At 36.4% G+C, this 13,521-nt stretch overlaps 1 protein-coding gene across 2 annotated transcripts in view; it reads left to right on the top strand.

Moving 5' to 3' along the window:
* Positions 1 to 533: 533 nt before the first annotated feature.
* Positions 534 to 13,521, top strand: part of LOC149569312 (RAD3-like DNA-binding helicase protein) — a 266,529-nt gene continuing 253,541 nt past the window's right edge. Inside the window, exons 1-2 of one of the 2 annotated variants that reach the window (XM_089822038.1) lie at positions 534 to 745; positions 3,288 to 3,541. In XM_089822038.1, coding sequence (XP_089678164.1) covers positions 644 to 745; positions 3,288 to 3,541 — 356 coding nt within the window. In that variant the 5' untranslated portion in view covers positions 534 to 643. The remainder of the gene's footprint in view (positions 746 to 3,287; positions 3,542 to 13,521) is intronic. The other variant, XM_089822037.1, reaches the window with a different exon arrangement.

Raw genomic sequence — 13,521 nt, 5'->3', positions numbered from 1 at the left:
AAGAGTTGTTTATTTTTTATATTTTTCTTATTAAATTTTCAATTTTTTATTTAAAAAGTAATTATTTTATTCACATATAACAAACTAATAACAAACTAAACTTAAATAAACAATATTTATTAATGTATTTAAAATATTTTTGTAAATATTATGTTATTTAAATTGAAAACTATGAATAATACTATCTTATACCCACAAAATTGGTATTGATAATTTTATTTATTTATTAAAAAATTGCATGTTACAAAGTTATAAGTGATAAATGGGAACTTATGCCCCTATTCCATTCCTCATATGGAAGTTTTAAATTAGGTTGACTTGGATCCAAGATTTCACCCATCACTAAACATATAGAATAAGAAATCTGAAAAACAAATCCAGAGTGATAATCTAACTATCAAATTTACTACTAGCTTTTACACTAAATAAAAAAGTACCCGTTGCATTAACCTCGAACGGTCTAAAAAGCATAAGGTGCCAGGAAAGCGATTTTCCCCTAATGATATCTGTTTAAACGGTAAACATAAATAAATAAATCAAGCAAGCTATATGTACATTTTGGCGCGCTCAATGTGATCTTTGCCTTCTTTCTCCTCACAACGCAGAAGCAGCAGCAAACTAAGAAGATAGCAGGAGGGCAGCCATGCCGAAGTACAAGCTTTCTGGCATCGATGTTCACTTTCCCTACCCCGCCTATGATTGCCAACTCGTTTACATGGAGCGTGTCATTGAAGCCCTGCAAAAGGTATGCCAAAACAGAACACATATTGCGTTGTTCTACGAGACTTTCTTTCTTGTAAGGTTTCAATGTACATAAGCTTGCTTTATATTTAGTTTGATTTCATAAAAGTCTTTCTTGTTATACTGGGCGCAAAGGACTTTATTAGGTATGTCGATTTTATTTCCACGAAAAATTTCAGGTGAGATTATTTGTCTCTATTAAATATTGTTTACACTGAGTACGAAAGGATATGGCGAGTCTTTTCCCTTGATACATTTGAGGCGAGATTATGTGTTCCTGTTGACATGGTGTGGGGTAAGCATGCATCACTCTTAAGATAAGTAAACGTGGGTGAATATTAGAATGTGCCACGCAATTTTTACAAGAGACTCTCGTTGCAATCTTAAGATAAGTAAGCCTGGGTTGCTTTTGCGATTTCCCCATTCAACATTATCATTTAATTCCTTAGGTAAATTGACTGAAAGCATTTAGGCGTGTACACAAATGCATGTACGTTTATGTACTGCCAGTTTCCTCTTCAATGGTCTCAGAATCCCATGTATTTCAAATTAAACTTCTAATCAACGGTCTATGTGTGTATTTCTGGAAGTAATTGATGCAAAAACAAATACACCGTTATTTTCAGAAGCCCATAAAACAAATTTATGGGCTGTGAAAATTTTATGTTCATCAATGTGTAGGCAACAAACATGTGTAAGAGAAAGCAATGCCTCTTACGTCATATTTTAAGGCAAATAATTAAACAATAATAAATCATAGGATAAAGAATTGGGATTGGAACAAGAAATACAGAATTAAATAATGTCATTCAACTAAATATATGTAATACTTTGTTGGTTTATGAATGGAGGATTTCTCTGCTCGAAATGTTAGGAGTTGATTTACCGCTGTGCTGAAGAATAGGGCTTGTTCAGAGAAATACCTTTCTGTAGCTGACCATATCCTCCTCCGACTCAATTTATTTGCCTGTGGAACTGATAAGATTTGCAGGATTGAATCTGGATCCACTGAAGTGAATTGACAATGAATGGATTACTATAAGAGATAGCTACAGCAAAAATAGGGGGTGGCAATAGACATTATTTGAAAATTTGCTAGGTAAGGATTTATTCCCCCTTCGTCAATGGCCATGAACTAAGATCATAGATAACAGAAAAATATGTAGTATGCCTAGGGTGATAGTAAGATCCCCAAAGGCGCTGCTATAACGATGTGCAAACAGATTAGTGCACATGAGATTTGTTCCTTCATGATTTCAAAGATATAGGGAATGTTGTTAGATACACCACAGCATACAAATTGGCTCAAAAGTGTTCTAGGTTGACTGACAACAGCTAGTGGGAAAAGGTCAGGAAAGTTTAAATTTTAATTTGACTTTTCAAAAGTTTAGGGTTCCATTTATAATCATGAAATAACCTAGGGTAATTTTGCATAAGTAGATTTGATCTAGGGTGGTGTTTGGGAGAATTAGGAAGCAAAACTAGTTCTTGAGGATTAGTGATGATGGAGTCAGTGTGGGATCAGGTTGTGAGTTGATTTTTGCACAAGATTATGCCGCTCGAACCCTTGTTATTGCTTAAAGGACACTAGTTGAAGTTGGACCAGAACATAAAGGAAAGAGCTTGTGTATGCAATTTTCTTTTGCCTTCACCTTGATGTGCATATAAACTACAAGAAGGATTTATTCCAAAGTAAAACAAGAAATAAACATGGAAAATAAACCTAGCAACACTCAAAGGATATGGATGTCTGTTTTTGAACTCTTTCACACTGAGTGCTCCTTAAAAAATTTGCAAAACAGAAATTATTTAGTAATAAGTAGCATTTTGCACATATCTAAAATAAAACTAACTACAAATTTCTTGAAAAAAAATCCTTCAAAAATAGTGAAAGTAAAAAGGAGGAGGATGATAGATTCTGAAACAAAATCTTTTAGAAGCAAGAAAATGATGAATGAAGCCTAACAATGATATTCAACACTGCAGTGAAGCAAATTATCTCATCTGGTTTTAAGTTTTTGCATGCTTTTACATGTTCTTGCCAAGATACATTAGTATCTGATAACTCTGTAAATTCTTTATAGTATATTCCATCTGGCAGCCACTGCATCACAAATCCAAACAAATTGAATCATCCAATCCTTTAATGATTAAATATTTCTGCTGATAGAGGGAGGTGGAGAGAGGTAGGCATAGTACATAGTAGATACTTTTGTAAATATTTTCTGCTGAATAAAATGGCTTGTTACGGATCACAATATCAAACTTGTATGTAATTTGATTGTCCTAGAGAGTAGGAATATGAGATTTATGTTAAATACTGATAGTAATAATATAGATATCTGAGATAATTGATCGTCTGTTCTTGAGTTCAATATTTTGATTTTCTGTTCTTTTGTTAACTATAATATGGTGTGGTGCCTTCATTTAATCATTTCTAAGGGCTGATTATTGTGATTCCTTTGTAAAATTCATTCTTTTAGGCTTTCATAAACTCTTACAAACTGAATCAATCGGCTAAATCTTGTTTGTGTGCCTATTAATAGGGTTGTAATGCATTGCTAGAGAGTCCAACAGGAACGGGAAAAACTCTATGTTTGCTTTGTGCAACATTGGCTTGGAGAGCGAGTCTTGGTTCCATGTCAACTTATTCTCGGCAAGACAGAGGTTCTGCAAGCCAGTTTCAGCTTGATTCTTCATTAGAGATCACAAAACCAACTTTGCCTACAATAATATATACCTCACGCACTCACAGTCAATTACAGCAAGTTGTGCGAGAACTAAAATCATGTTCTTATAGGTTTGTTGTTGCTACCCTATTTGTACTTGTACTTATTTGGAGGCTAATCCCGTTTTGTTTGAACTTTGTATCTTTGTCTTTCCTGCTTTTCTTGTTTATTATATTTGCTTCAGGTCTGGGCAACCCTTTTCTCCAGTACTTTGCTATTGTAACTGTTTTGTGTTCCAGTCCCTTTGATCTTTTCTTGGTCATTTGTGGGCTTTAATATAATTTCTTTCTTTGGCAAAACTAGATTTCATAAAATGGTTTCCAGGTTTTGTGATGGGTTTTAATGATTAAAATTGTTTGTTAGAGATATTTTTGAGTGGATTTTTCAAGAGCTGAAACTATTATGTATTCTTCAGGTAATCATGTGTTTGTTTTCCTCACTCTAATTTTGGCCACAACGGGGGTGTCATAGTGATTATATTCAATCTAATGAACTTTATTCCATACCTGTAAACTTGGTTGGCTCTTGCTGGAATTGCAAGTTTTCCTGCCCTAGGAGTATCTTTTCAAGGAATTGTAGCAAAAATAGTGCCAGAAACTCTTGTTTCTTGGCAAGACTTGGAAAGTTGCAGAGATAGACTTGGTGGTTTTTAAAGAAATTTTCCTATAGTAAAAAAGGGCTGTGGGGGTAGTATGTAAAGGCATTTTTCATCTTTATTGTCATCTTCAGCAGCTGCAAATCAACAGAATAAAGTGCTTGTTGATTGATTGAAGGTGTGATGTGAGGATTTCATTGATTCTAGGAGTTAATTTGTAAAGGTATTTCCTTTTCTTTCTATTCCTTTTTCTGTTTATATGAACATTCAATCCCTAAAGAATAAAAACCTTTGCTGCTATATCATTGAAATTTTATATTCTCTCAATTTTTAAACCCCACTCGCTGTATTTGTTTTGTTCCATTTTTTTATTTTTGTCATTCTTTTCCTTGAGGGAAAAAAAATTATGGGGTAAAGTTTATAATTACAAATATGGCTCAAATGAGCAAGCAGTTCACATAAGATCTAACAAAACAGAATCTCACTTGAGAAGCAATCTTCATACACCACCAGAGCAGGTTTCAAGATCATAGAACTGAGATTAACAACATAGAACAGCTCACAAAGAGCTCAAGATCTACATCAAAACTGACATAGAACCCAATACAAAAAGATAATTCTAGTATAGACAACAGCAATTATAGCTTCCTTCCTTCTGTCAATGGTACCAAACAAATTGATTAACCTGAATCTCAGCAGACATAATCTGGAAATTCACACATTCCTGCAGTCGCCAGTCTGGATAAACTTTGCCATGCTTATGAAGAGAAGTAGCATTGTCATTGTTGATATCTTCACATGTAGAACCAGAGAAATGATCAGGAGGGGGACCTCATTAGAAACAATATACTTTGACAAGCTCTCCACATTGGACATCAGGATAATCATGAGGACTTTTGTATCAGTCTGAGATTTCCATCTTGACATTCTTTGTCTTTGATGAAAAAGAGTTATTGTTAGCAACAATTGTTTTAATTTCATCAGTGCTCTCCCCTGCTTGGAGGCTTACCTGGAGAAAATAATGAAATTGTGACTTCCTGGAGAAGCCAAGCAGTTTCCTTGTCAATTAAACCAAAAAATTTCAGAAGGGAAACAAACTGTGGTTTCCAATAACAATTTGAATGAATGAATGAATGAAAGATTTTTAATGACGTCCACGAGGCCATAAGCCTAAGGGACCCACAAAAACTCCTAGTCAGTCTGATGTGATTTCTCCAGCCTGTCTCTTTTGTTGTGAATCTGCATAAGTAAAATGACCCCCTTGAGGAGTCTTGGTCCTTTCAAAAGGTCTTTTATGTTGTTCATTTTCAATGTTTCTTTGTGTTGGCTGCAAATGTCTTCGTATGCTGTACAATCCTTCAGATAGTGCCACTCTGTTTCCACCACATCCTCATTGCAAAATTACAAATTCTGTCCTCCCACTCTTCCTTAGGGACCTTTAATCTACCAGTTTCACATCTCAAACAGTGGGAACCAGATCTCAATTGAGCGATTAGGATTTTTGCCTTTCCTTTGATTTTGGCTCCTAAATATTCTTTGTCGTCATGTTTGCATGTGTGATTAAATTTTTTGACATAATAGGCTCTTTTTCTACCTAACTGATTTGCCCACATTACGGATTTGACTTTTCCTACCATCCCTTTTTTTCAGAATTATTTTTTGGGCATTCTTGGTAGTCAATGTTCCACTTATTGAACCATTCATTGTTTTGTTTCTTCCATGTCTTTTTCCGACAAGCCCGTTCTTCATCAACTACCCTACTAGGCCAGCGTTGTGCATTCATTTTACTCATTTTTTTAGATAGCTCAACAATCTAACAATTGCTGAGGCCTCCACTGGGAACATGCCTGCCTCCGCTAAACTAATCTCGTATGGAATTGTGGATTTGATTTCGAGATTAGTTGTGATGAAGTGCTTCTGAATACTTTCAATTTGTCGCCATTTATGGTTTGATACACTGCTCCTCCATACCTTGCTACTGTATAAAATAACTGGTATCACCAGCAACCCAAAGAGGGCTTTCTTAGTCTTCCAATCTTATAACTTTGCTGTCTTGCACCTGTTTTGAAGAAGATAAGAAGCCTTCCATCCTCCCTGTATCCTTTTTGATCTGCATGTTTCCCAACTGAGCTGGTAATAGAAATCTATCCCTAGATACTTGTATTCTTCTACAATTTCCAGCACTTTTGTCATTAAATATGAAAGTGCATTGTTGTTTTCTCTTTCTCAAGGAAAAGACCATGACCTTGGTCTTAGAAGTGTTGACCTCCATCCCTGCTTCTGTGCAAAAGGTTTCTAAGTTCTTCAAATGTTCCCTCAACCCCTATGCTGTTTTAACAATGAGAATGAGGTCATCAGCATACAAAAACAATCTGATCACATATTCAGCCAGCTGAATTCCCTCTCTATTGGCTTTGTTTATAGAGGCCAAACAAGGTAGGAGATAACGGGCACCCTTGTTTGACCCCTATGTCACTGCCAAAACATTTTGATATGCCCACTTTGGTTCTGATTTTTGCTTTAACCTGTTCGTAAAGTTTATAAACTACAGCTTTATACTTTGTTGGGACCTCCAATTCTTCCATCCTATTCCATAACTCATCCCTAGGGATAGTGTTGAAAGCTTTCTTAAAGTCAACAAAGTAGCAAAAAGCCTCTTCCCCCTATTTATCCCATGCTTTTTCGATGAGGAACCTTAGGGTAATGCACTAATAAATGGTGGAATGTTTTGGTCTGAAATCCGGCTGTCCTATAGCTCTTTTCTCTTCTTTTTTTGCCCATCCGCTGATTCTCTGCTTTACCATACTCTTGTAGAGTTTGCTTAATAGGGGGTTCACCATGATGGTGCGGTAGTTGGAAGGGTTGTTGACATCCCTGCTCTTATGGAGAGGAATGACTACACTGGTAGTCCATTCTGTGGGAAAGCAGCCTTGTGTGACCATATTAACAATGTTCTTGAAGTGTGGAGTCAATAAATCTGTCCTCCACTTTAGAAATTCAGCTTGCAGCCGATCAATATCTTGAGCTTTTCCACTCGCTAATCTCCTTATCCCTAGAATAATGTCTTCATCAGAAAATAGTTCATCTGAATTGTTAGTTGTGGGGAGTGAAGCTTCGTCCTCCAATCTCTCATAAAGAGACCTTGCATACTCTAACCATTGAGAATCCATAATTTTATTTTCAACCTGTTTCCTAGCTTTTTGTAACTTTTTCCAAAAATTTTTAGGATTGTGCTTTCCTAACATGATTAACTCCTTCCTCCGATTAATCACATATTCTTCTTATTTGGATTTGATTAGCTGCTTGTATTCTCTTATGATCGCTTTGCTTTCCATTCTCTCTTTGAATTTTCTTTTTGTGGCATTGCATTTTTCGTCATACCATGGGTTAGCCGGAAAGGTGTTTGAGATGCTCTTCTTTGTCTTTGTTCTCTTACAACCCTTTAGTGCTTCCTGAATTAATGGGATTAGCGAGCTGCTGCTGATATGACTTTTCTTATCACTGTTTTCCTTGGTATTCGCGATGTCATGATGCATTTGGATCTGTTGTTCAAGAGTGGTGCAAAATATCTTTTTATTTTCATTGTTTATAAGAATCTCGCTCTCTTTATGTCCTTTTGTGCTTTCATCTAGGACCTGATCACTTTTCAATCTTTTGACTTTCTTATTATATTTAATACAAAGAGGCATATGGTCTAAATTTAGCTCTATAGGACATTGTTTAATTCTGAAATCAACTACTTTGGTGATGATTGATTGCGAACATATCATATAGTCTACCACACTTTGTCCGTTATACATTTTACAAGTAAATTTGTTTGATTTAGGCCACATCTTCATACCATTACACAACTAATCTGTGGAGGCTGCATAGCCCTTAGAGTTCAGCCCCAAAGTGAGACACACCACCTTTTTCATCTCGAGAAGTCTGTTTGCTGATATTTTCATCATCTTCTTTTAGCCACAAGGGATCACTGTCCTCGGTTAGATCGCTGTCCAGCTGAATAGCCTGGTTATTGGCTGTCCTAGCATTAAAATCTCCTAGAAGGATTGTGTTACCAATTTGATTAAAGGAAAGCACATCTTTCTTTGGAGCTGCAAATGGATCTTCGTTGTCTAGATGCATCTTTTTGTAAAATTTAGAGCTTTTTGGTGCAAAATAGCATGCTGCTAGCCATGTGATCTTCTCATCATCCTCAATCTTCAGCCATATATATTGTTTATTTGGGTCCTCTTTCTCCAATTTTGTGATTTTGTTCCACGTATCTTTTATCAAGATAGTAAACCCTCCATGACCTTCGCTTGTCTTTGTTTCTTCATTCCACATGGAGATTTTATTGTCTTTGTTTCTTCATTCCACACGGAGACTTTATTGTACCCTTCGAAATCTGGAATCCTACACCCCTCATGTTCATGTTTTTCTATGAGACAATTAATGTCTTGCCTCTTGGCTATGGGCCCCAACCTCGGTCCTCTTCTCCATGAATATCCTCTACAATTCCAAGTCACCATGCTTAGATACTCTAGTGGGGCCCTAAGTTCCTATTTTTGATTCGCTGATTTGTTGGCAAACCGTGCTTTACCGTTTTTCATCCATGCCCATTTGTCGGCAGCCCTTGCTGATTTTACTTTCTCCCACTCCTTCCTCCTTTCCTCTTGCTGGTTAATGGTTAAATCCTCGTCTACGTATATTTGGGTGTCTTTGAGTAGCCCCCTATTTTTCAAGATTGCGCTCTTATCTTCTATGTTGCTGAAAGTAACTCTCACATCTCTATTTTTCCCCATCCCCATACTTCTCCCAATTCTATTTGCTTGCCAAATTTTACCCGTCCATTTTAGTTTGTCCCTAAGGAAGTCATGTGTCAAAATTTTCGTTTTCTCACATTCTCCATAGTCTTTTAAGCCTTTGTTAATGATGTTTATAGCCTTTTTTTGTATTTCCTTCTCCTCTCTGATTTGTCTCCTGACTTGCTTTTGAATTATTTCCTTTTGTTCCATAGATGGTTCATTGACCACTTGTGCCCATGATTTGGCTTTTTTTATTTGCTCTTTTAGTTCATTTTCTCTTAGCACCATGCTTGCTAATGTTACTCGAACTTCCTCCATTTTTGTTGTGGTATCTGATTTAGTTATTTTTTCCAAGTTATTTTCTATTGTCACTTTCCCTTCATTCAAAGCCTGTTTGATAGTGATTATTTCTTGTTGCCCTCTCTTGATGTCGTCTTGTAGATTTAAGACATGTATGTGCAAATATCCTGGAAGGGCTTAGTCCTATAGTTGTATTATCTTGATTCTTGTGAATGACAAGTAAGTGTTATTTCTATTTTAGCTTTACAATCATCACTCCAACTCTACTCTACTCAAGAGCAATGTGTTGAGGATTTTCTTATTAGTACTTTAGAGGCAATGTTGTTGACAAGGGAATTGTTGGATTATTCCATCATTAGTTTCTTGTTTATTGCCTGTTCTTCATTTGTCAGTATATTTAGGATACTTGTGAATATTTTTTGTTATTTGTTATTGCTTTTATGGAACCTAGGAGTGCTTGTTAATTGCACAGGGTTTGTCATTATTTACGCATATAAAGTTACATCTTGTAATACAATTCGTGAGTAGTCTCATACATTTACTGATAGTTTTCATGTTTATCAATTGAAGGTAGAAGACACCTTTTCTTTTACAACTGTCTTAAACTAATAACTCATGAAGATCGAAGTGGAGAAATAATTTTTAGTTAATTTGAAGCCTCTCCCAAAACTAAATAGCATTATCTAATTTTCTTCATCGTGAGTGTCAAACTGAGTGATGATGTAATAGAATCTGGTATTTACAACTGTCTTAAACGAATAACTCATGAAGATCGAAGTGGAGAAATAGTATTTAGTTAATTTGAAGCCTTTCCCAAAACTAAATAGCATTATCTAATTTTCTTCATTGTGAATGTCAAACTGAGTGATCATGTAATACAATCTGGTATTTGAATCTTTTGTTTCAATTTCACTAACCATTAATTGACAAAAATCAAGCGAAGTATACTTTCTATACAAGGTCCCTTGCTGGAAATATCCTTCAGGATCTATTCTGTTAGGATAGATTTTCAGGGATTTGGTTTCCTCCATTCAGATACTTAAAAGGGAATTTTTTTTACTTTCTTGTGATATGATATGATATGATAGATTTTAATGATGTCCACGAGACTAAAGTAGTCTATGGGACCCATGCAATCGCCCTCCCGAGTCAGGAGCCAAACTAGTCAGTTGCAAAGTTTTGGTTAACTTGTCTCTTCTTCTCTGAATTTTGATAATCAACTCCGCTGTTCTCTTCACTTGATCTTCCTCAAATAAATAGTTGAAGTCCTTGTTCTGCAGAATTTTTGTATAATCAGATCTGATGTCGTTGTAAGCCAAGCATTCCATGACAAAGTGTTGCTCTGTCTCCACTGTTCCCATATTGCAAAATAAACATGTTCTGTTTGCCCACTCTTCCTTTGGAACTTGCCATCTACCAGTTTCACATCGCAGCTGATGTGAACTAGTTCTAATTTGTGCCATCAACATTTTTGCTTTCCAGTTAATAGGTGCCCTTATATAGGCCTTTTCATCATGACTAGAAGTGGGATTAAATTCTTTAATGTAATAAGATTTTTTCCTCCCTATGTGTCTTGTCCACAGAATATTGCGAAATTTTTCATTGACAAACTTTTTTATTTCTTTAATGTTATCCGGGCAAGCTTGGATGTTGATATCCCATTTTTGCATCCATTTGTCATTCTGTTTCATCCATGTGCTTTTCCGCCTCACAAGTTTTTCCTCTATTACCAACTTGGGCCAACGATGTGTTTCTAGACCTTGGGTTTTCTTTAAATAGCTTAGCATTCGGATCAATGTGATGGCTTCTAATGGAAAGGAACCCACCTCCGCCAAAAGGATTTCATACGGAACTGTGGTCTTGACTTTAAGATTGCATGTGATAAAGTGTTTTTGAATTCTTTCTACTTGCCGCCATTTCTGTTTGGACATACTACCGCCCCACACTTCACATCCGTATAGAATAACCGGAGTGACCAGCAAACCAAACAGAGTTTTCATGGTCGTCCAATCCCATAATTCTGCGTTCCTACACTTGTTTTGTAAAGAGTATAACGCCTTCCAGCCCCCTTGGATTCTTTTCGATCTACAAGTATCCCAGTTGAGTTTGTACTCTTCTACAAGTATACAAGTATTTGTACTCTTCTACAATCTCAAGGGGGCTATTTTCAAACAGAAACTTGTCTTGTATGCCCCTATTCTTCTTTAGTGAGAAGATCATAATTTTGGTTTTGCTAGTGTTAACTTGCATTCCTACATCATGGCAAAAAAATTCTAGTGCTTTCAAGTGCTCTTTCAAACCTTTAGCTGTTCTAGCAAGAATTATGAGATCATCTGCATATAAGAGCAATCTTATCACGAAGTGGGCCAGCTGCACCCCCTCACCATTGGTCTTGTTTATCCACTCTTCTAACTTGTCAATATAAAGCCCGAATAGTGTGGGAGAAAGCGGACACCCTTGCTTAACCCCGATGTTGCTATCAAAATCTTCTGATATCCCTTCTGTCGTTCTGATTTTAGCTTTGACCTGCTCATATAATCTGTAAACTGCTGACCTAAGTTCTTTAGGGACATCCAGCTCTACCATTCTATCCCATAGTTTATTACGTGGCACTGTGTCGAAAGCTTTTTTAAAGTCCACGAAACAACAAAAAGCCTCGTTCCCCGGAGTGTCCCAAACTTTCTCTATCAAATGCCTGAGAGTGATGCCGTGATCTATAGTAGAGTGTTTTGGTCTAAAGCCTGCTTGCCCTTTTGCACGTTTGCCTTCTGTTTCAGCCCAGTTGCTGATTTTTTGTTCTACCAAACTACCAAATAACTTGCCAAATAGTGGATTGATCATGATGGTTCGGTAATTAGAAGGATTGTTTATATCTCCACTTTTGTGGAGTGGGATCACCACACTTGTAGTCCATTTTACAGGGAAACCCTCTCTATTGACACTGTTGAAAATCTTAGTGATGTGTGGTGTGAGGATTTCAGCACCCCATTTTAAGTATTCCGCTTGTAGCCCATCTATATCTTGCGCTTTACCAACAACTAACCTTTTGATGCCTTGAATAATATCATTTTCACTGAATAACTCCCCTGTAGTCTCTGTTTCCATGGTACTATGCTCTCTTAGATCACATTCGTAGAGAGTCTTGGCATATTCCAGCCATTTGGTTCCTGTTATGTTATTCACTATCTGAGTTTTTCTCTGCTGAAGCTCTTTCCAAAATTTCCTGGGGTTGTTTTTACCAAGATTAATCAACTCTATTCTTCTCTTGTTCACATACTCTTCTTTCTTCTTTTTAATCAGTTGATTATACTCTTTTCTACTTTCTTTGTTCATGTTCTTTTTCCAATTCCTTTTTGCCATTTTGCACTCCTCATCAAACCAAGGATTGGCCGGAAAAGTGTTCTTGGCTTCTTTTGTGGCCCTAGATCTTTTACACTCCTCCAATGCTTTAATGATAGTAAGAACAAGATTATCCTTGTCCATGAAATGTTGTTTTTCAGACTCTAGATGGTTTCCCGGAACCCTAGACAACCGCAAAAGAGAGTCTTGAAAAGTATCATGGTTTTCTTGTGTCATTAAAACTTTGCCAGTCGGAATCATCTTCCTCTTCTGTAAAAGTTTTGGGACAATATGTTGATCTTTGAAGTGAGTAGTCACCCTTATCAAGATGGGGTTATGATCAGATTTTAACTCCATGGGGCAATCTTCTATGTCAAAGTTAATAACATAATCAACAACACTTTGTCCATTGTGTCTTTTGCATGTGATGCCTCCTGATTTAGGCCACTTTTCCATACCATTGCATATAACCATGTTGTCTAGGCAGCATAAGCCTAGTAATTCAGCACCAAAATGATTAATCTTTCCCATGCTATCCTGTGAAGATCTTTCCCATTTTTGTGTCCCTTCTTCTTCGAGCCAAACTGGATCTCTGCTTTCATTGTAACTCTCCTTAAGATTGAGAGTTTGGTTGTTTGCTGTTCTAGCATTGAAATCCCCTATTAACATTATTTCCCCTAAAGAGCTAAAGGCTGTTATGTCTTTTTTTAGCGCAACAAACGGATCTTCTCGATCCAACCTATGTTTTTTATATATTTTTGAGCCTTTTGGAGCGAAGTAGCATATAGCCACCCTTGTAGAAATCTGATTCTCTGTTATTTTTATCCAAATATACTGCTTGTTTACATCTTCTTTCTCTAAGTTTACAAATCTGCTCCAAGTTTCTTTTATTAGAACGGTGATGCCTCCATGCCCCTTACCATTATCTATCTTTTCATTCCACAGTGATACCTTCTTATATCCTTCAAAATCTGGAACTCTACATCCATCATGTTCATGAGTCTCGGTAAGCATAATGATGTCATTATCT

This window comes from Cupressus sempervirens, chromosome 3 (assembly GCF_028749045.1).
Source record: "Cupressus sempervirens isolate cs-2001-9-10 chromosome 3, ASM2874904v1, whole genome shotgun sequence".
In the NCBI taxonomy this organism is placed as follows: Eukaryota; Viridiplantae; Streptophyta; class Pinopsida; order Cupressales; family Cupressaceae; genus Cupressus; species Cupressus sempervirens.
Note: the sequence above shows the minus strand (reverse complement) of the source record. Positions and strands in the feature narration are given on the sequence as shown.